Below are 22,390 nucleotides of genomic sequence, written 5' to 3'. Positions count from 1 at the left end.
TCTCGTTAAAAGCCGACAGCAGCGGGCCAAGACAAGCTGCTTCTCAACTGCTAAACTCCGCCCATTTACCTGTCACTCAACTGCCACTTCTCTGCCCACCTCTCACCTGCGAATGGCCTCTTACTCATCTACTAATCACACCATTCTGACCTACTGTTTACCTGCTAATCGCCTATAACTTGTCTACTCATCACACCATTCTCACCTACCGTTTACCTGCTAATCGCTTCTTACTCATCCACTAATCACACCATTCTCACCTGCAGTTTACCTGCTAATCGCCTATAACTTGTCTACTCATCACACCATTCTCACCTACCGTTTACCTGCTAATCGCTTCTTACTCATCTACTAATCACACCATTCTCACCTGCAGTTTACCTGCTAATCGCCCCTGACTCATGGATTTGTACCATTGCAGAGTAGAAAATGTGTGTCTACATTACATTACATTCCAGGCATTTAGCAGACGCTCTTATCCAGAGCAACTTACATGACTCTTACATAGCATTTACATTGCATCCATTTATACAGCTGGATATATACTGAAGCAATTCAGGCTAAGTACCGTGCTCTGGGGTATAACAGCAGTGTCCTGTCTGGGAATCGAACCTGCGACCTTCAGGTTACAAGACCGGCTCCTTGCCCGTTATACTACACTGCCGCCCGTACTACACGTGTCGTGTGTTTAGTGACAGACTGAACCCCGCGGTAAGAGTGTCCGCTGAAGCACACAGCGGCTTCAGGCCCACAGGATTCCGAACGCCCCCCCCCCATCCCCACCGTTTGTTCCTGTGTTCAGAGCCGTGTGGATCGGCGCTGTTGAATGCGCTCCGCTGCGCCTAATTTCCGCGGGCCGTCGGGGCGGAAATTTCCGGGGTTCAACGCCGAGAAGTTGCATCCGAACGGCTGACGTTATTTACGTCTTGCAGTGGGCGATCTGATTGGTCCGGCTTCTTGACATCAAAGTGGACCTACTTCTTGTTCACCACCCGAGCACAAACACCTCACTTTTACCACTTGGTCACAAGACATTTGTTTTGATTTTCTGAGCTGACCGGACCGACGGAATGCAGCAGTGGACAAGCCTGTCAGGGACATAACACAATGTACAAACAGGAGCTGCTGTACCTGCCCCCCCCCACCCCCGCTACCCCGTCCTGTCTCTGAATGAGGGTCATTCATGTTCTCTCCTCCTCCAGTGGGCCTCAGGGTGCCCCCCCCCACCGCCCCCCCCCACCACCCCCAAAAGCCCCAGACCACAGTCGTTCTATTGTCTGGCGCGACTAACACCCCCCCTGCCCCCCTCTAATACCGCTGTCGGCCCAGGGCTGAGTCCCCCCCCCCCCTCCCCGCCATGTTTGTGTTTGAAGGGCCAATGGGGAGAGGGCTGGTGACGGATTTGTTCTCAGTCTCAACTTTTCCTCTCCTTACAGTTTCTGTCAGCTCTCTACAGCAGACAGGTTTACTTCTACAGAGCCTCTCGTACACACACACACACACACACACACACACACGCACACAGGCACACACACTCACACACACACACTCACACTCACACACACACACACACACACACCACATAGAACACACACACACACACATACACACACACACACACCACACAACACACACACCACAGACACACACACACACACACACCACACACACACACACACACACACACACATCACATAGACACACACACACACACCACACACACACCACACACATCACACACACACTACACACACCACACACACACACCACAACAACACACACAACCACACACACACCACACAATCACACACACAACAAGCACACACACACACACCCACACACACATACACACACACAGACACACACATAGACCCACACACTCATACGGACACACATAGACACACACGCACACACTCTCACACACACACACACACACACACAGAGGCTTACGTCTCTCTCTCTCTCTGTCTCAGATCCAGGACCTGGCTATCCGCTGTATCCAGAAGAACATACAGAAGAACCGGGGGGTGAAGGGCTGGCCCTGGTGGAAGCTCTTCACCAGCGTGAGGCCGCTCATCCAGGTGCAGCTCACCGAGGAGCAGATCCGCGGGAAAGACGTGAGTGTGTCCGTCTGTCTCCCCCCCGCCCCCCCATCCCACCTCTCCTGCTCTGTGTCACCCTCCCAACACCCATCATGTCACCTCTGAACCCCCCAGTGACGCCAAAGGAAATGTGGGCGTGGCCTGTGGCCCTGCTCTGATCCTCAGATGTGGGCGTGGCTTGTGGCCCTGCTCTGATCCTCAGATGTGGGCGTGGCCTGTGGCCCTGCTCTGATCCTCAGATGTGGGCGTGGCCTGTGGCCCTGCTCTGATCCTCAGATGTGGGCGTGGCTTGTGGCCCCGCTCAGATCCACAGAAGTTAGAGAGAGGGAGAGAGTGAGCGCAGGACACGGAAGAGAAGAGAGAGATGAGAGGGAGGGAGAAAGGGGGGGAAGTTGATAGACAGAGGGACAGATGAGAAGGGAAGGAGGGGGGAGAGAGGGATAGAAAGAGAGAGACAGTTGTGGCTGACACTAAGCACAAAACCCCTCTCTCTGCTGTTCATTCATCTTGTGTATTATTCAACTTTATATTCATCTCTTTAAAAATTCCAGGAACACTTTGAAAGTGTGAGTGGAAACTTTTGAAAGCGTAGGCAGTACTGTTATTGGGTGGATGGGGCCAATGTGCATGTGTGTATCAGGGATTTCTTTCAGGAGCAAGCCCAGAGATAACTTATGAGAGGCCTGGGTGGTTGTGGGCAGGGCCTATGCCTATGTGTTAATTGGTGTGGCATGGCTGGATGTAGGTGGGGCCTGGGTGCATGTGGGTAGGGTATGTGCAGATGTAGGTGGGACCTGGGTGCGTGTAGGTGGGGTATGGGCAGATATGGGCGGAGCCTGGGTGGGTGTGGGCGGGGCATGGGGAGATGTCGACGGGGCTTGGGTGGGTGTGGTTGGGGTATGGAGAGATGTAGACGGGGCCTGGGTGGGTGTGGTTGGGGTATGGGGAGATGTAAACGGGGCCTGGGTGGATGTGGGTGGGGCATGAGGATATGTAGGTGGAGCCTGGGTTGGTCTAGACACGGCTTGGACAGATGTAGGCAGGCCCTGGGTGGGTGTGGGTGTGGGCAGGGCATCGGGAGAAGTAGGCGGGGCCTGGGCGGATGTGGGCAGGGCCTATGTGGGTGTGGGTGAGGCCTGTGCCATGGCAGCTCTTCCATGTCACTCATGGCTGTCTGTGTGACTCCACCTGCAGGAGGAGATTCAGCAGCTGAAGGCCCGGCTGGAGAAGGTGGAGAAGGAGAGGAACGAGCTGAGGCTGAACAGCGACCGCCTGGAGAGCAGGGTAAACCTCCCCCCACCCGCCCCACAGGCTTCAGACACACCTCAACACACCTTAATACACCTTAACACACCCCAACACACCCCAACACACCTTAATACACCTTAATACACCTCAACACACCTTAACACACCTCAACACACCTTAATACACCTCAACACACCTCAACACACCTTAATACACACCTTAACACACCCCAACACACCTTAATACACCTCAACACACCTTAACACACCACGACACACCTTAATACACACCTCAACACACCCCAACACACCTTAATACACCTTAACACACCCCAACACACCTTAATACACCTTAACACACCCCAACACACCTTAACACACCCCAACACACCTTAATACACCTTAACACACCCCAACACACCTTAACACACCCCAACACGCCCCAACACATCTTAATACACCCCAACACACCTTAATACACCTTAACACACCCCAACACACCTTAATACACCTTAACACACCCCAACACACCTTAATACACACCTGACCACCCGTGTTCCAGATCACGGACCTGTCGGCGGAGCTCGCGGACGAGCGGAACACGGGCGAGTCGGCGTCCCAGCTGCTGGAGTCGGAGACCTCAGAGAGGCTGCGTCTGGAGAAGGACATGAGGGACCTGCAGGTGAGACTCACACTGGCGCCCCCTCTGGAGCGGAGGACTTTATAAAAAGGTCATGTAGTTACATTATTAATGGCTGTGCGCGTGTTATATAAGGCTATGTATGTTATAAAAGGCTATGTACATATGTTATAAAAGGCTATGCACTTACATTATAAAAGTACCAAGTACGTACTTTATAAAAGGCTATGTACGTACGTTATAAAGATTATGTATGTATGTTATAAAAGGCTATGTAGGTATGTTATATAAGGCTATATATATACGTTATAGAAAGGCTATGTACATACATTATAAATGGCTGTCCGTGGATCACTTGGACTCCGTCAGAACATTCGTTCTGTGCCCAGCGGCTTCCGGGTGGTTGCGGCGGTGGTGTCCCCTGGGCGGGGGGTGGGGGGGTGGGGGGGGGTGTTGCCTGGAGGGCTGCATGCTGAGGAAAAATTAAATCAGGATGCAACCTGTGACTCGACTGTTGTGATTTACATTTGGCGAAGTCACGGTTCGAAGCTCCAGGTGCCTCAGAGTGTTGTTTTTATTACGAGAGGGAGCCAGAGATGAAACAGAGGGGAGGTAGAGCAAGAGAGAGAGGGGGGGAGGAAGGAAGAGGTGGGAGGCAAGGCGTGTAACTGGGAGTTAGTGATGCGAGCGTTGTGTGTGCCAGGCCACAGATCACAGATGGTCAGGGATTTCCCTGTGGAGCTTACAGTTGGTGTGTGTGTGTGCGTGTGTGTGCCTCAGGTGAAGTTCGATGCAGTGAAGAAGCAGATGGAGACGATGGAGATGGAGGTGATGGAGGCCCGTCTCATACGAGCATCGGACCTGAATGGGGAGCTGGATGACGACGGGTCTGGTGAGCCAATCGGAGTACCTCACACAGATTGCACAGCCAATCAGAGCTTCTCACACAGATCTCTGACAAATGTTTCATTCATCTGACAAATGTCATGCTAAGGTTCTGGACTGAAACAGAGCTAGACTGGAAAGTACATAAAGCAGTACATTCCACTCAGCGTATCATTATGACTATTATTATGTTCGTTATTATTAATAGATTATTATTTGCCGCATATAACTCATATTATTTTGTATATTGACTTTTGTATCGTTGATTATATACATGGTTGATATATTCCTTTGTGCGATTCAGTAGCACAGTCCAGCGTTTGAGAGGTAGCATGCTAGCTCCCAGCCCAGCTCTCTCACTGATGCGGTGCGATGGGTGGAGTTTGAGCCAAGATGGCGGCCAGCAGGTTCTGAACCGCGGCGCGTCCTGCAGCAGCGGGTTTTACTTGCTGGGAAGCTGGCCGGCAGGCCGCGAGCCGTTCGCGCACGGGCAGGGGGGGAGCCGCAGCGGGGAAAAACCGGCTGCGACAAACGAGAAAATAATCTGCAAGACGGCAGACCGCCGCTCCCAGCCCCGGCGGCCATTACGCCGGTTATATGCCAACGAGGCGGAGTCGCCGCGGGCGCGGCTGCGCTCCCCAGAGGGGACGAGGCGGACGCCCCCCTCGGCCGGCGGCCCCGCCCCCGCCGGAGATCGACGTGGCATTTTCAGACTTTCTCTCTACCCACCACCCCCCCACCCCCCCCTTTCCACCCCCCATGCCATCGCCTTCGCCTAAACACAATGTTAGATTCCCCCCCTCCTGGACTCCCTCAGGGGCGGTTAATTTTGTATTTCGGGGGGGGGGGCAGCCTGAAAATGCCACATCAATCCCCCGCCTCCCGCCGCTCCCGCCTCCTCACAGCGGTCGGCGCCGCCCAATCAATTCTTGCCCTCCGCACGATAAACGTGGGATGAAATCCAATTTTTTTTTTTTTTCCTTTTTATGTTTATTGTGCTGTAATTAAGGAATCTGCCATCGATTCCTCTGAGCGGAGTCGGCGGGGATGCGTTAAAATTGGCCCCTCTTTTACCCCCCCCGTGAGATACGACCCAGGAGATCGCTGGCTGTCCTCCGCTCCGCAGTCTGAAAGAAATCGAAACGGAATCAGAATCGGCTCCGAACTTTTACTCTGCACTTTTACTCCGCTCTGCACTTTTGTGAAAAAGCAAAACAAATTTACTGCGTGATACACAAAGAATCTGCATCTTTCCTGCGCAGTTCTCAATTTTGCTATGGCATTTTACAAACAACTTAAGTCTTAAAGACTCCCAAGATTTTGAGCTGAAATTAATCATTTTTACCACCAGCGTAAGTAACCATTGTTGTTTACATAAGATTTCGTGTAATATTTGAAGACCAAACTGACTTCATTCATAGATCCTACTTTTAAATTTCTGTATTTATTCTTCTTTTTTCAACCAGTCATAATTCTTGATATATATTGTTTTTGAGGCTGGCAGATATGTTTCTGTCTGCTATTTCTTTCACTGATTTCCCTTTTCCATTTTTGCAGTAAGGCTGCAGTTAGTTGATTGAAGTGCAGATATTTCCATAAATATTTGCAATATTCCGCCTGCCTTATTAATACTGTCATTTATAAAAAATAATGCAGTTTTCATACATGTTTTTTCCAGAAAATAAACTTTCTATTTAGCAGTATTTTAGGGTTCAAACCAAATGATTTGTTTTAAGATTAGCTGAGTATAATATGGCGGATAGAAAGCCAGCTTTTATGGGTTCACTGAAACGGACTCTTAACAAGAATATTACCATGCATTAATGAGAATTTGGAGATTTTACCTATACAGACAGGAAGAAAACCCTCCATTTGAACATTTGGTGGGTGTTCTTTACAGTAATTATCTACTGAAAAACCTATTTGAAGTTCCTGAATCGAGGAGGGTTTAAGTAAGAGTTTCAAGGCCTTTTAATTGAATCATGTTAGGCCACCAGCAGCATTGTATTCGTTGTAAATATACATATTTTTACCTTATCTGGGTACAAGATGAATGAGAACTGGTCAACCTGTCCTGGATATAACATGAAACAACAGGAAACATGTATGACCAGCGTACAACTTCATATTTAAAGCCTGAAATTAGAGTCCTTTAATACTGATATTTGATATTTTCTGAATAGCAAAGATGTCAGTGGCTATAAAAAAATAAATATGGTGATAAACGACAGTTCAATTTTGCACCCTTTAACCACGAATAATATTGGAAATAGCCATTGTCATCACTTTACATGTGGGATGGCTGTACGTGTCCTTACAACATTTTAGATTACGGCGGAATAGATTTAGATTTTAGGTTAGATTCATAGTCTCAAGTTCGAGTGTTTGTTGACAAAATCCAGACAAACCGCCCAATAGCCCTTTTCAGTCCTCTATAAAAATTAAACCTGCCTTCTCGGTTGTTTCATAATGGCCCATAATTTCCAGTAATTGTCTTAAATTGCCCCCGAATGTGTCATCCCTGTAAAAAGCAAGACCGATCCTGGAGGATAATGTCAGGGAAGGCCCTTTTGATACAATAAGTGGTGCATTTTGCCAGTATTTTCACTGCACTGAAATATAAGGGGCATCCCAATTTTTCAGGTGAACTCGACTGACCACTAGCCTTTGGTTTTAATAACAGATACATTAGGCTTTATCATTGTGCATTAGAGGGTGTACGTGGAAGATTAAAGCATATAATTAACAGATCATTAATTCATTAGTAAAATGTTTCGTTAACCTCAGCCGAAATTACATAATTGCCAGAAAATTATCATATTCAGTGACTCGGCCTTTGAAATTAATTAGACTATATCTATTTATCTGAAAGTTGAAGATGATTGAACGAGTTTAATACCAGATTGTTATCCAAGGAGAGTTTAACAGGCTTATGTCAACTGCCTACTGTGCTGCCGCTTGATATTTCCTGTTTGAGCAGATTCTACAAATACAAAGGTGTAGCGTCAGTACTCAATGGTCAGGCACATAAAACCTTGTGTTACACACAGTAAGCGTATTGCTGGTTATAATGGTGCATGTGGGGTTCTCATTGGCTGTGGTGCTGGTTGTGACAGTGAGTGCCACTATGTAGTGGTCTCACGTATTGTGTGTGTCTTGTGTAGCAGTGAGATGGTGTTGGTTATGACCTGTGCGTGGTTATGCTGGTGTTTGTTAGCAGTGTATGTTTTGTTCCTAGTGTTGTTATGACCCTGCATTGGTTGGATGTATGTGTTGGTTATGACCCTCATGGTGGTAGTTGTGTTTGTTAGCAGTGTAATGGTGTTGGTTATGACCCTCATGGTGTTGGTTATGACCCTGCATGTGTGTTTTGTATAGCAGTGTAATGGTGTTGGTTATGACCCTCATGGTGTTGGTTATGACCCTGCGTGTGTGTTTTGTATAGCAGTGTAATGGTGTTGGTTATGACCCTCATGGTGTTGGTTATGACCCTGCGTGTGTGTTTTGTATAGCAGTGTAATGGTGTTGGTTATGACCTCATGGTTGGTTATGACCTGGTGTGTGTTTTGTTAGCATGTATGGTGTTGGTTATGACCTATGGTGTTGGTTATGACCCTGTGTGTGTTTTGTATAGCATGTAATGGTGTTGGTTATGACCCTCATGGTGTTGGTTATGACCCTGCGTGTGTGTTTTGTGTAGCAGTGTGAGGGTGTTGGTTATGACCCTGTGATGGTGTTGGTTATGACCCTGATGTGATGTGTTGGTTATGACCCTGTGATGGTGTTGGTTATGACCCGTGGTGTTGGTTTGCCTGAGTGTTGGTTATGACTCTGTGATGGTGTTGGTTATGACCCTGTGATGGTGTTGGTTATGACCGTATGGTGTTGGTTATGACCCCGATGGTGTTGGTTATGACCCTGATGGTGTTGGTTATGACTCTGTGATGGTGTTGGTTATGACCCTGATGGTGTTGGTTATGACTCTGTGATGGTGTTGGTTATGACCCTGATGGTGTTGGTTATGACTCTGTGATGGTGTTGGGTATGACCCTGATGGTGTTGGTTATGACCTGTGATGGTGTTGGTTATGACCCTGTGATGGTGTTGTTATGACCCTGTGTGTGGTAGTGGTGTATGGTGTTGGTTATGACCCTGTGATGGTGTTGGTTATGACCCTGTGATGGTGTTGGTTATGACTCTGTGATGGTGTTGGTTATGACTCTGTGATGGTGTTGGTTATGACTCTGTGATGGTGTTGGTTATGACCCTGATTGTGCTTTGTGTAGTGGTGTAATGGTGTTGGTTGTGACCCTGTGATGGTGTTGGTTATGACCCTGTGATGGTGTTGGTTATGACTCTGTGATGGTGTTGGTTATGACCCCGATGGTGTTGGTTATGACCCTGATGGTGTTGGTTATGACTCTGTGATGGTGTTGGTTATGACCCTGATGGTGTTGGTTATGACTCTGTGATGGTGTTGGGTATGACCCTGATGGTGTTGGTTATGACCCTGTGTGTGTTGGTTATGACCCTGTGTGTGTTGGTTATGACCCCTGTGATGGTGTTGGTTATGACCCTGTGATGGTGTTGCTTATGACCCTGATTGTGCTTTGTGTAGTGGTGTAATGGTGTTGGTTATGACCCTGATGGTGTTGGTTATGACTCTGTGATGGTGTTGGTTATGACTCTGTGATGGTGTTGGTTATGACTCTGTGATGGTGTTGGTTATGACTCTGTGAGGGTGTTGGTTATGACCCTGATTGTGCTTTGTGTAGTGGTGTAATGGTGTTGGTTGTGACCCTGTGATGGTGTTGGTTATGACCCTGATGGTGTTGGTTATGACTCTGTGATGGTGTTGGTTATGATCCTGTGTGTGTTGGTTGTGACCCCTGTGATGGTGTTGGTTATGACTCTGTGATGGTGTTGGTTATGACTCTGTGATGGTGTTGGTTATGACCCCTGTGATGGTGTTGGTTATGACTCTGTGATGGTGTTGGTTATGACTCTGTGATGGTGTTGGTTATGACCCTGTGATGGTGTTGGTTATGACTCTGATTGTGCTTTGTGTAGTGGTGTAATGGTGTTGGTTATGACCCTGCGTGTGTGTTTTGTGTTGCTCTGTGATGGTGTTGGATTTGAGCCTGCGTGTGTGTTTTGTGTTGCAGTGTGATGGTGTTGGGTATGACCCCTGTGATGGTGTTGGTTATGACCCTGTGATGGTGTTGGTTATGACTCTGTGATGGTGTTGGTTATGACCCTGTGATGGTGTTGGTTATGACCCTGTGATGGTGTTGGGTATGACCCTGATGGTGTTGGGTATGACCCCTGTGATGGTGGTCATAACCCTGCGTCTGTGTGCCACAGGGGGAGAATGGCGGCTGAAGTACGAGCGGGCCGTGCGAGAGATCGACTTCACCAAGAAGCGGCTGCAGCAGGAGTTTGACGACAAGCTGGAGGTGGAGCAGCAGAGCAAGAGACAGCTGGAGAGAAGGGTAGGGCCCCCGGCACTCGAACCCGCAGCTCCGCTCACCGGAACCGGTGCACAGTCTCGCCCACATGCATGGCCCCTCTAAACTCACCGTACCCTGACCCCTGACCTCTGAAGCTGTAACTCCGCCCATGGTCTCTGACATCGACGGGTTGCCAGTTGAGGTGGAAAGACGCGTGCTGAATGGTTCCCTCCCCCCCTGTGACCCCCCTCCCCCGTGCAGATAGCGGACCTGCAGGCGGATAACGAGGAGCTGCAGCGCGTGGTCCAGCAGATGAAGAAGAAGTGCCAGAGGGTGACGGCCGAGCTGCAGGACACCAAGCTGCACCTGGAGGGCCAGCAGACCCGCAACCATGAGCTGGAGAAGAAGCAGAGGAGGCGAGTCCAGCACCTGCAGCTGCCACACCAGACACACACACCACACCGACACCCCTGACACACACACACACCTGCCGCATAACACCACACACACCCAGTGACACTACACACACACACACACTGCGCATACACAACACACACAACACACACACACTGTGCGTACACTACACACACACGCACTGCGCATACACAACACACACACACACACACACTGTGTATACACTACACTACACACACACACACTGCGCATACACAACACACACACACACACATACACTGCGCATACACTACACACACACACACACACTGTGTATACACTACACTACACACACACAACACACACTGTGTAACACTACACACACACACACACACACTGTGTATACACTACACACACACACACACAATGTGTATACACTACACTACACACACACACACACACTGTTATTCCTCTGGAAACGAGCAGGTTTGCTGTAAATCCACGCTGTACCCAGCGCAGCAGCTTAGCGTGTGTTAGCGCCTGGCAGAGTGGACTTTTGCCTGGGGGGAGGGGTTTAGGGGGAGGGATGGAGGGGGCAGGCTCAGCGCGTAGATTAGCGGTGTTAGCGCTTTAAGCAGTGTGTTCCCAGGGCAGCTGGTAGCTGGTCCTTTGCTCCCTGGGTGGGGTGAAGGGGGGTGGGCGGGGCGGGGGGGGGGGGCGGCAGAGCAAATAAATCGCTCATCAGGCAGCCGTCCCCACGGTCTCTGATGTCACACGTGCGGACCAATCAGAGGCGCTGAAACTCCCGCCTACCTGCCGCCCACCTGCCGCCCTGGCATCGCGGTCCCAGATCTCTGAATGAGGCCGGGAAACTTGGGCGTCATTTAAAGAGGCGGAGCTTGGTGGTAAGGTCATGTGAGAGCGCTTTGTTGAGTTTTCAGCAGTGGGCTGTTGTGTTGCCTGGGAACAGAGCTGCTGTTGTTTGCGGGTTGTGAGAGCTTAGAGACGCAGGCTGTGTTGTCCTGGAAACGTGTCCTCTGTCTGTGGGTCAGAGCGCTGCACCTTCCCGCCGTTTCCCGCGCTCGTTATAGCAACGGCGTGGAGCGTAACGACGGGCTGTTTGGGCCGGCCTGACGGCGCTGTAGCTGGGCGGGGCTCGTTGGACCTGGGTGGAGCGTGGGTGGGTTGTGTTGGAGCTGGGTGGAGCGTGGGTGGGGTGTGTTGGAGTTAGGCCGGCATGTGCGGGCCATGGGCGGGGAGTGTGGGGGTTATGGGCGAAGCTGTGGAGGTCATGGGCGGGGCATGGGCTGGGCATGTGGGGGTCATGGGTAGAGCCTGTTGGGGTCATGGATGGGGAGTGTGGGGGTTATGGGTGGAGCTGTGGAGGTCATGGACGTGGCGTGTGGGGGTCATCATGGGCGGGGCCTGTGGGGGTCGTAGGTGGGGCAGTGTGGCGGGCGGGCTGTGGGGGCGTGGGGTGGTGATGGGCGGGGCCTGTGGGGGTCATAGGTGGGGCCTGTGGGGTCATGGTGGGGCCTGTGGGGGTCATCATGGGCGGGGCCTGTGGGGGTCATAGGCGGGGCATGTGTGGGTCATGGGTGGGGTTCTCAACTGGTCTGTGCTGCAGGTTCGATATGGAGCAGACTCAGTCTCAGGAAGAGGTGGAGAGAGAGAAGAGCCTGAGGGAGAAGCTGGGAATAGAGAAGGACAGGCTGACCGGAGAGGTGCTCAGCCTCAGGCAACAGCTGGAGGTAATATGTGTGTGTGTGTATATGAGCATGTGTGAGAGTGAATGTGAGTGTGCGTGTGTGTGCGAATGTCTCCTCTCTCCCATCTCCTATTTTCTCTCTCCTAACCTCCTCTCTCCTCTCTCCTTATCTCCTTTCTCCTCATCTCTTCTCCTCTCTGCTCATCTCTCTCTTCTCTCCTCTCTCCTCCTCTCCTCATCTCCTCATCTCCTCTCCTCCTACAGGATAAGGATCTGGAGATGTGTGCGCAGGGTCTGAAGGTGGAGCAGCTGGAGGCGGAGCTGCAGGACCTCTCCTCCCAGGAGTCCAAGGACGAGGCCTCGCTGGGCCGGCTCAAGAAGCAGCTGCGGGACCTGGAGGCCAAGGTCAAGGACCAGGAGGAGGAGCTGGACGAGCAGGCCGGCACCATCCAGATGCTGGAGCAGGTACGCGTAGGCCCGCCCACTCGCCACGCCCATCTGCAGCCGGATCGCCCCCCCCCCCCCTTCCCCGCCATGCCCATCTACACACAGACCTCACCAGACAACAACCAATCGGCACACAATCCATGCCCAAACACACCTTAACCTCACCTATCTGTGACCATTACCACACCCTGACCATGCCTCTTATTCTCCAGACCACAGCCGATCACAGGGTCAGTTTCTGTCCCACAGGGCCTTCTGTGTGGTCAAAGGGTCATGTGATGCAATGCTTCCACCTATTGACCCACAGTGCGGTCTCAGGGAGATGGTGTACTGCTGCTGAGGGAGTGGTATCCCAGCATGCATCTCTCTGTGCTAACATCCTTTTACTCTAAGCAGTGCAGCAGGCACCACCAGCAAACACGAGCTCTGCTTTATCCACAGGGTTACGTACGCTAACCCCAGCTCCCGCGATCCGTGTGCGCGCGTTGGCGTGTAATCGGATGTGAGACGAACACGTCTGCACACGGCGCTCGCGCGGGGCCGTGTGATCACACCAGCGAACCGCTCGCTTTGTGCAGCGACCCACGCCTCCCGGGTGCGGGCGGTTGCCGTGGCGCCTCCGCTGTCTGGCGTCCCAGTGTGGCGGGCGTGCGGGGGCGGGGGCGGTCTGTCCGTCCGTCCGTCTGTGGGTCTGACAGTCCATCCCTCCTGCAGGCCAAGCTGCGGCTGGAGATGGAGATGGAGCGACTGCGCCAGACGCACGGCAAGGAGATGGAGAGCAAGGAGGAGGAGCTGGAGGAGATCCGGCAGTCCTGCAGCAAGAAGGTGTGCTGTGACTGCGCTGCGGCTCGACTGTGTCCCTGTGTGACTGCGCTGCAGCTCGACTGTGTTTCCGTGGCTGCGCTGCAGCTGAACTGTGCATCTGTGACTGCGCTGCAGCTCGACTGTGTCCCTGTGTGACTGCGCTGCAGCTTGACTGTGTTTCCGTGACTGTGCTGCAGCTGAACTGTGTCTCTGTGACTGTGCTGCAGCTGAACTGTGTCTCTGTGACTGCGCTGCAGCTGAACTGTGTCTCTGTGTGACTGTGCTGCAGCTGAACTGTGTTTCTGTGACTGCGCTGCGGCTCGACTGTGTCCCTGTGACTGTGCTGCAGCTCGACTGTGTCCCTGTGTGACTGCGCTGCGGCTCGACTGTGTTTCCGTGACTGCGCTGCAGCTGAACTGTGTCTCTGTGACTGTTCTACAGCTGAACTGTGTCTCTGTGTGACTGCACTGCAGCTGAACTGTGTTTCTGTGACTGTGCTGCAGCTGAAACAGATGGAGGTGCAGCTGGAGGAGGAGTATGATGACAAGCAGAAAGTTCTTCGGGAGAGAAGAGACCTGGAGTCCAAGCTGCTGGCTGCACAGGACCAGGTACTACCGTCTGTCTGTCTGTCTGTCTTTATGTCTGTCCATCTGTCTATGCATCTGTCTAAGAGCACCTGGTTTGCCGGTCTTTGATATTGGTCAAAATTATGGTGACCAATGTAGACTCTGTACTGAGATCAGTGTCGACTCTACTGTACTGAGATCAGTGTCGACTCTACTGTACTGAGGTCAGTGTAGACTCTACTGTACTGAGATCAGTGTAGACTCTACTGTACTGAGATCAGTGTAGACTCTGTACTGTACTGAGAACAGTGTAGACTCTACTGTACTGAGATCAGTGTAGACTCTGTACTGTACTGAGATCAGTGTAGACTCTACTGTACTGAGATCAGTGTAGACTCTGTACTGTACTGAGATCAGTGTAGACTCTGTACTGTACTGAGAACAGTGTAGACTCTGTACTGTACTGAGAACAGTGTAGACTCTGTACTGTACTGAGAACAGTGTAGACTACTGTACTCTACTGAGGTCAGTGTAGACTCTACTGTACTGAGAACAGTGTAGACTCTACTGTACTCAGATCAGTGTAGACTCTACTCTACTGAGAACAGTGTAGACTCTGTACTGAGATCAGTGTAGACTCTGTACTGTACTCAGATCAGTCTGAATGCTGTTCTGTGACCGTTGCTCAGGTCTGCCTGCGGGACGTGGAGGGAGAGAAGCGTTTGAGGAAGGACCTGAAGCGCACCAAAGCCCTGCTGGCCGACGCCCAGATCATGCTGGACCACCTGAAGAACAACGCGCCCAGCAAGAGGGAGATCGCCCAGCTGAAGAACCAGGTGAGCACACACACCTGCCCCAAACACTGCACTCGCAGAGCGCAGTCACTGTGCGGCTACATGTAGCAACATGTAGCATTATCACTGTACAACTACATATAGCAACATGTAGCATTATCACTGTACAACTACATATAGCAACATGTAGCATGATCACTGTACAACTACATATAGCAACATGTAGCATGATCACTGTACAACTACATATAGCAACATGTAGCATTATCACTGTACAACTACATATAGCAACATGTAGCATTATCACTGTACAACTACATATAGCAACATGTAGCATTATCACAGGACAACTACATATAGCAACATGTAGCATGATCACTGTACAACTACATATAGCAACATGTAGCATTATCACTGTACAACTACATATAGCAACATGTAGCATTATCATTGTACAACTACATATAGAAACATGTAGCATGATCACTGCACAACTACATATAGCAACATGTAGCATTATCACTGTACAACTACATATAGCAACATGTAGCATTATCACTGTACAACTACATATAGCAACATGTAGCATTATCACTGTACAACTACATATAGCAACATGTAGCGTTATCACTGTACAACTACATATAGCAACATGTAGCGTTATCACTGTACAACTACATATAGCGCAATGACTGTACGGCTACATGTAGCATGTAGCATGAGCCTTGCCACAGCCGTGTACAATGCGATTCAGCCACGGCTACATGTAGCAGGATGACAGTAAAATAACATATGTTTCACACGATTGAAGTATATCTTCACACTGGGATAAAGCACCATCAGTGAGTCCTGAGTTTCAGAGTACACGTTCAGTCAGATACAGCCTCTAACATTCTGTCTCTCGTGCTTTCTCTCTCCCTCTGTCACTCCTACCCTCCCTCTCTCTCTTCCTCCCTCCTTCACCCCTTCTCTTCCCCCTCTCTCTCCCCACCTCTCTGCCTCCCCCTCTCTTTTTCTCTCTCTCTCTCTCTCTCCCCTCCCTCAGCTGGAGGAGTCTGAGTTTACCTGTGCAGCTGCGGTGAAGGCTCGCAGGTCCATGGAGGTGGAGATGGAGGACCTGCACGTGCAGATGGACGACATCTCCAAGACCAAGCTCGCTGTGAGTACACCTACCCCCCCAACCCTGCCCCTCCCATCCATCAGAACCCCCTTCCCCCAAAACCTTCTGCATCGCCAAAGGGGGGGGGGGTATTGCAGGTTGCAAAAATAAAAACCCAAAGAACGTAGAAAGTTCCCCAGAAAGTTCTTAAAATGAACGGTGCTGTCAGTGACCTAATGACGAAAAAAAAGAGATTGACAAAGACTGTCAATGTCAGCCTGAGCTCTAAGGAGGCGGTTATGAATCACAGCGCTCTCTTTGACAGTTTCCATGACGATCCCTGTGACAGTCGCCGTGATGGTTCCCGTGGCGATCGTTGTGTCCCTGTATTGCTCATTAATCAGAGAGATAACGAAATTGGTCTCATGTGCCTCCCTGCCCCCTCCACATGCTGTCGGTTCAATTATTGACTGCTGGAAAAATGGTTTCGTCCTTGTAACGATATTTCTGGACGCATTTATAATTTGAACAAGACGTATCACCTTGAGATGCTTCACATTAATGACGTTGGCATTGGCTGAACGTTATCTCTGTGTGGGGTACGATCGTTGGGTTCCATCGTGGCAGGATGTTTGGGGTCACAAGCTAATATGAGGAAAGAGAGCTGTACAGATGGATCGGCAGTGCATGTTTTGAGTGTGGATGCTAGCGTGCGACAGTAACTGTTCATATTAGCAAGTGTGTGGATGCTAGCGTGCGACAGTAACTGTTCATATTAGCAAGTGTGTGGATGCTAGCGTGCGAGAGTAACTTGTTCATATTAGCAAGTGTGTGGATGCTAGCGTGCGACAGTAACTTGTTCATATTAGCAAGTGTGTGGATGCTAGCGTGCGAGAGTAACTTGTTCATATTAGCAAGTGTGTGGATGCTAGCGTGCGACAGCAACTGTTCATATTAGCAAGTGTGTGGATGCTAGCGTGCGAGAGTAACTTGTGCATATTAGCAAGTGTGTGGATGCTAGCGTGCGAGAGTAACTTGTGCATATTAGCAAGTGTGTGGATGCTAGCGTGCGAGAGTAACTTGTGCATATTAGCAAGTGTGTGGATGCTAGCGTGCGAGAGTAACTTGTGCATATTAGCAAGTGTGTGGATGCTAGCGTGCGAGAGTAACTTGTGCATATTAGCAAGTGTGTGGATGCTAGCGTGTGACAGTAACTTGTTCATATTAGCATGTGTGTGGATGCTAGCGTGTGACAGTAACTGTTCATATTAGCAAGTGTGTGGATGCTAGCGTGCGACAGTAACTGTTCATATTAGCAAGTGTGTGGATGCTAGCGTGCGACAGTAACTGTTCATATTAGCAAGTGTGTGGATGCTAGCGTGCGAGAGTAACTTGTTCATATTAGCAAGTGTGTGGATGCTAGCGTGCGACAGTAACTTGTTCATATTAGCAAGTGTGTGGATGCTAGCGTGCGAGAGTAACTTGTTCATATTAGCAAGTGTGTGGATGCTAGCGTGCGACAGCAACTGTTCATATTAGCAAGTGTGTGGATGCTAGCGTGCGAGAGTAACTTGTGCATATTAGCAAGTGTGTGGATGCTAGCGTGCGAGAGTAACTTGTGCATATTAGCAAGTGTGTGGATGCTAGCGTGCGAGAGTAACTTGTGCATATTAGCAAGTGTGTGGATGCTAGCGTGCGAGAGTAACTTGTGCATATTAGCAAGTGTGTGGATGCTAGCGTGCGAGAGTAACTTGTGCATATTAGCAAGTGTGTGGATGCTAGCGTGTGACAGTAACTGTTCATATTAGCAAGTGTGTGGATGCTAGCGTGCGAGAGTAACTTGTTCATATTAGCAAGTGTGTGGATGCTAGCGTGCGACAGTAACTGTTCATATTAGCAAGTGTGTGGATGCTAGCGTGCGAGAGTAACTTGTTCATATTAGCAAGTGTGTGGATGCTAGCGTGCGACAGTAACTTGTTCATATTAGCAAGTGTGTGGATGCTAGCGTGCGAGAGTAACTTGTTCATATTAGCAAGTGTGTGGATGCTAGCGTGCGACAGCAACTGTTCATATTAGCAAGTGTGTGGATGCTAGCGTGCGAGAGTAACTTGTGCATATTAGCAAGTGTGTGGATGCTAGCGTGCGAGAGTAACTTGTGCATATTAGCAAGTGTGTGGATGCTAGCGTGCGAGAGTAACTTGTGCATATTAGCAAGTGTGTGGATGCTAGCGTGCGAGAGTAACTTGTGCATATTAGCAAGTGTGTGGATGCTAGCGTGCGAGAGTAACTTGTGCATATTAGCAAGTGTGTGGATGCTAGCGTGTGACAGTAACTTGTTCATATTAGCATGTGTGTGGATGCTAGCGTGTGACAGTAACTGTTCATATTAGCAAGTGTGTGGATGCTAGCGTGCGACAGTAACTGTTCATATTAGCAAGTGTGTGGATGCTAGCGTGCGACAGTAACTGTTCATATTAGCAAGTGTGTGGATGCTAGCGTGCGAGAGTAACTTGTTCATATTAGCAAGTGTGTGGATGCTAGCGTGCGACAGTAACTTGTTCATATTAGCAAGTGTGTGGATGCTAGCGTGCGAGAGTAACTTGTTCATATTAGCAAGTGTGTGGATGCTAGCGTGCGACAGCAACTGTGCATATTAGCAAGTGTGTGGATGCTAGCGTGCGAGAGTAACTTGTGCATATTAGCAAGTGTGTGGATGCTAGCGTGCGAGAGTAACTTGTGCATATTAGCAAGTGTGTGGATGCTAGCGTGCGAGAGTAACTTGTGCATATTAGCAAGTGTGTGGATGCTAGCGTGCGAGAGTAACTTGTGCATATTAGCAAGTGTGTGGATGCTAGCGTGCGAGAGTAACTTGTGCATATTAGCAAGTGTGTGGATGCTAGCGTGTGAGAGTAACTTGTTCATATTAGCATGTGTGTGGATGCTAGCGTGTGACAGTAACTTGTTCATATTAGCATGTGTGTGGATGCTAGCGTGTGACAGTAACTGTTCATATTAGCAAGTGTGTGGATGCTAGCGTGTGAGAGTAACTTGTTCATATTAGCAAGTGTGTGGATGCTAGCGTGCGACAGTAACTTGTTCATATTAGCAAGTGTGTGGATGCTAGCGTGCGACAGTAACTTGTTCATATTAGCATGTGTGTGGATGCTAGCATTAGCATCCGTGTTTTGCGTGTGGATGCTAGCGTGCGACAGTAACTGTTCATATTAGCATGCGTGTTTTGCGTGTGGATGCTAGCGTACGACAGTAACTTGTTCATATTAGCATGCGTGTTTTGCGTGTGGATGCTAGCATGCGAGAGTAACTTGTTCATATTAGCATGCGTGTGGATGCTAGCGTGCGAGAGTAACTTGTTCATATTAGCATGTGTGTGGATGCTAGCGTACGACAGTAACTTGTTCATATTAGCATGTGTGTTTTGCGTGTGGATGCTAGCGTACGACAGTAACTTGTTCATATTAGCATGCATGTTTTGCGTGTGGATGCTAGCGTGCGACAGTAACTTGTTCATATTAGCATGCGTGTGGATGCTAGCATGTGAGAGTAACTTGTTCATATTAGCATGTGTGTGGATGCTAGCATGTGACAGTAACTTGTTCATATTAGCATGTGTGTGGATGCTAGCATTAGCATCCGTGTTTTGCGTGTGGATGCTAGCGTGCGACAGTAACTGTTCATATTAGCATCCGTGTTTTGCGTGTGGATGCTAGCGTGTGACAGTAACTTGTTCATATTAGCATCCGTGTTTTGCGTGTGGATGCTAGCATGTGACAGTAACTGTTCATATTAGCATGCGTGTGGATGCTAGCGTGCGAGAGTAACTTGTTCATATTAGCATGCGTGTGAATGCTAGCGTGCGACAGTAACTTGTTCATATTAGCATGTGTGTTTTGCTGATCAAACATGCCCGTCTCCGTCGAGCTCGGCCTAGCTCTTCTCTCGGACCGCCGAGCCGTAGTTTTTTTTATTTTTGGCGCTGTGTGGTCCGTCCAGCGGGGGAACTCAGGACCCGAGGCTCTTGTCAGACGGACTCACCGAGACGGGTGCGCCAAAGCTGCCGTCGATCAGCCGGTGGGGGTCGTTCGCCCGAAGGCACCACTTGACACCGGCTCTTTTAAAAGGCGCGAGGAAATCAAATCTCTCTTTCGACGAGCGCGTCAGGTTGCCGGGGCGATTTCTTCTTCTTCCCTGTTTGCTTAACGGCGATGGGCTTCGCTCCGCGTGACACCGTCGATGTCAGGCTAATAACTTCGCCGCCTCGGCCTGAAACGACTACAAAGGCAGTTGTTAGTTCAAACGCACCAGGAAAAAAGGAAAAAAAAAAACAGTTTCCCGTTGTTTTTAAAACCACCGTTTGCAGCATCTGTTGTCTTGAAGGCCGGGTGCTCAGTAGTCTTGTTGCTCTCTGGCTGCTGTCTGTTCAGGAAAAAAAAACACTTTGCCCCATGGCTCTCCGTGTCCGTGGTCAGGAACACCTGTTTTAGAAGAAAAGCAGTTCGATCTGTTAGTGAGGGACTGAATGAATTAATGAATTAATTTGACAATTTAAAAATGAGATTTTATAAGACTGCGTAGCAGAAGGCAATCCTTGAAACACAAGATAGCCAGCAGGCTTGTTTCCATTGTGGTCCTCTAATATTCAAACATACACATGACAAAACATCCAGTACAATACAGTTAATGAAACATATGACAAGATATGACAGAACAATGCATTCACCACAGGACAGACAGCATACAGGCAGATTATATTATAAAAACAATGATGGTTACACAGAATTTCACAGCCAGTGCACGTGGTGCACATGATTTTAATTAAACTGGAAGTGTACTCCAGTGAACCGCGGCCTTGTGCAAAAAGGTATTTTTTCCCCATTACGCTCTTGACTGTACAGGGGGACAAAATCAGCGAGACTGCCTCTGGTTGCATGATTATGGACGTCTCTGGTTTGAGTGAAATAATTGACCAGATACCTCGGCACAGAGTTATTTACAATTTTGTACGTGAGCCTCACAGTAATCTGCGTGACTCTTCTGTCCGCTGTAAGCCGCTCGCTGTCACGCCTTTCACACGCGTTAGCACGCGCGCGCGTGAAGAAACGTTAAAGCGGACGAATTGCGCCCTGCGCCGCGTCGTCCAGAAGCATGCGCGCGAGGCTCGCGCGTCGCTAGGGAACTGCTCCCGCCGCGCGTACACACCGCGCGCGCTCGTGTGCTAAACGGAGCGGGGCGCGAAGCGCGCGAGATGTTCTCTCCCTCTCCACCTTCGCTAATGTGTGGTGAGCGTTCTGGCACAAAATGGCTGCCGTGCATCACCCAGGTGGGTGCTACGCATTGGTGGTGGGTGAGGTGAGTTCCCCTTCACTGTGAAGCACTTTGAGCATTTGGGAAAGTGCTATATAAATGTAATTAATAATAATAATAATAATAATGATGGCGGACTCCGGCGGCCGCGGCTGACAGGCCCATCCTTCAGCGTAGGAAAGCTCCGGGGACAAGTCATTTTGATAAAATGCTGTTTAAAACAAAAACAAACAAAAAAAAAGCCTCCCGCCACTTGTCTTGTCAAAAAAAAAATGCATATCTACACGGCGGCGGTTGTGAGACTGTGGATGAGCGTGACAGCGGGGATGTGAAAATAGAGTTATGGGGGGGCTGCTGGGGGGTGGCGGGGGGGGGGGCATATCGAAAATAAAAATAGCAGGATGTCATTCTTTTCTCACTCGCAAGTTTTGGAAAGCTGGAATTCTGAAACTTTGGATTCCATTTCAACAGTCCTCTAAGTCTGTTAATTTTTTAATTAAACCCGATCATTTACATGACCTGACATTTTAGCAGTGCTTAATCGTGGTCTCACGAATGACAGCTGAACTTGTGTCCCAACACGAGACGTTTCCCCGTGGCTTGATTAGCTGGCTAATGAGTGAACCCAGTGGTGTGTGCAGCTAATTAGCTTAGCGAGCCACGGTAATGAGCAGAAACAAAGAACCTGCATACGCACTGACCGTCCAGAAATGGGGTCCCCCCCCCAGATTTAAGACACGGGGTGTGTTGGAGCTGCCAGGCAGGCCAGGTTTCTCGTGGGGGCCTACTGGCCCCCAGGGAGGGGGTGAAAACCAGTCACCAGGATTCATTACAGCCGTTATATTATTGAAGGAATTCGCTGTTGTTCGCTGTTCTGTAAATAAATGAGACGTAATGTCTTTGTGCTTCATTGCTCATTTCCCCCCACCCACT

At 49.7% G+C, this 22,390-nt stretch overlaps 1 protein-coding gene across 4 annotated transcripts in view; it reads left to right on the top strand.

The window, feature by feature from the left end:
* Positions 1 to 22,390, top strand: part of myo18ab (myosin XVIIIA b) — a 125,989-nt gene that overhangs the window by 83,019 nt on the left and 20,580 nt on the right. For all 4 annotated transcript variants that reach the window (XM_064303243.1, XM_064303242.1, XM_064303241.1 and 1 more), the window contains 12 exons: positions 1,974 to 2,117; positions 3,297 to 3,386; positions 3,912 to 4,031; positions 4,770 to 4,881; positions 10,239 to 10,366; positions 10,586 to 10,740; positions 12,345 to 12,468; positions 12,690 to 12,890; positions 13,587 to 13,697; positions 14,180 to 14,284; positions 14,932 to 15,078; positions 16,082 to 16,195. In XM_064303243.1, coding sequence (XP_064159313.1) covers positions 1,974 to 2,117; positions 3,297 to 3,386; positions 3,912 to 4,031; positions 4,770 to 4,881; positions 10,239 to 10,366; positions 10,586 to 10,740; positions 12,345 to 12,468; positions 12,690 to 12,890; positions 13,587 to 13,697; positions 14,180 to 14,284; positions 14,932 to 15,078; positions 16,082 to 16,195 — 1,551 coding nt within the window. The remainder of the gene's footprint in view (positions 1 to 1,973; positions 2,118 to 3,296; positions 3,387 to 3,911; positions 4,032 to 4,769; positions 4,882 to 10,238; positions 10,367 to 10,585; positions 10,741 to 12,344; positions 12,469 to 12,689; positions 12,891 to 13,586; positions 13,698 to 14,179; positions 14,285 to 14,931; positions 15,079 to 16,081; positions 16,196 to 22,390) is intronic.

Source organism: Anguilla rostrata, chromosome 12, assembly GCF_018555375.3.
Source record: "Anguilla rostrata isolate EN2019 chromosome 12, ASM1855537v3, whole genome shotgun sequence".
Taxonomy (NCBI): domain Eukaryota; kingdom Metazoa; phylum Chordata; class Actinopteri; order Anguilliformes; family Anguillidae; genus Anguilla; species Anguilla rostrata.
The sequence above is the reverse complement of the archived record's forward strand: the minus strand, read 5'-3'. Positions and strand labels throughout refer to the sequence as shown.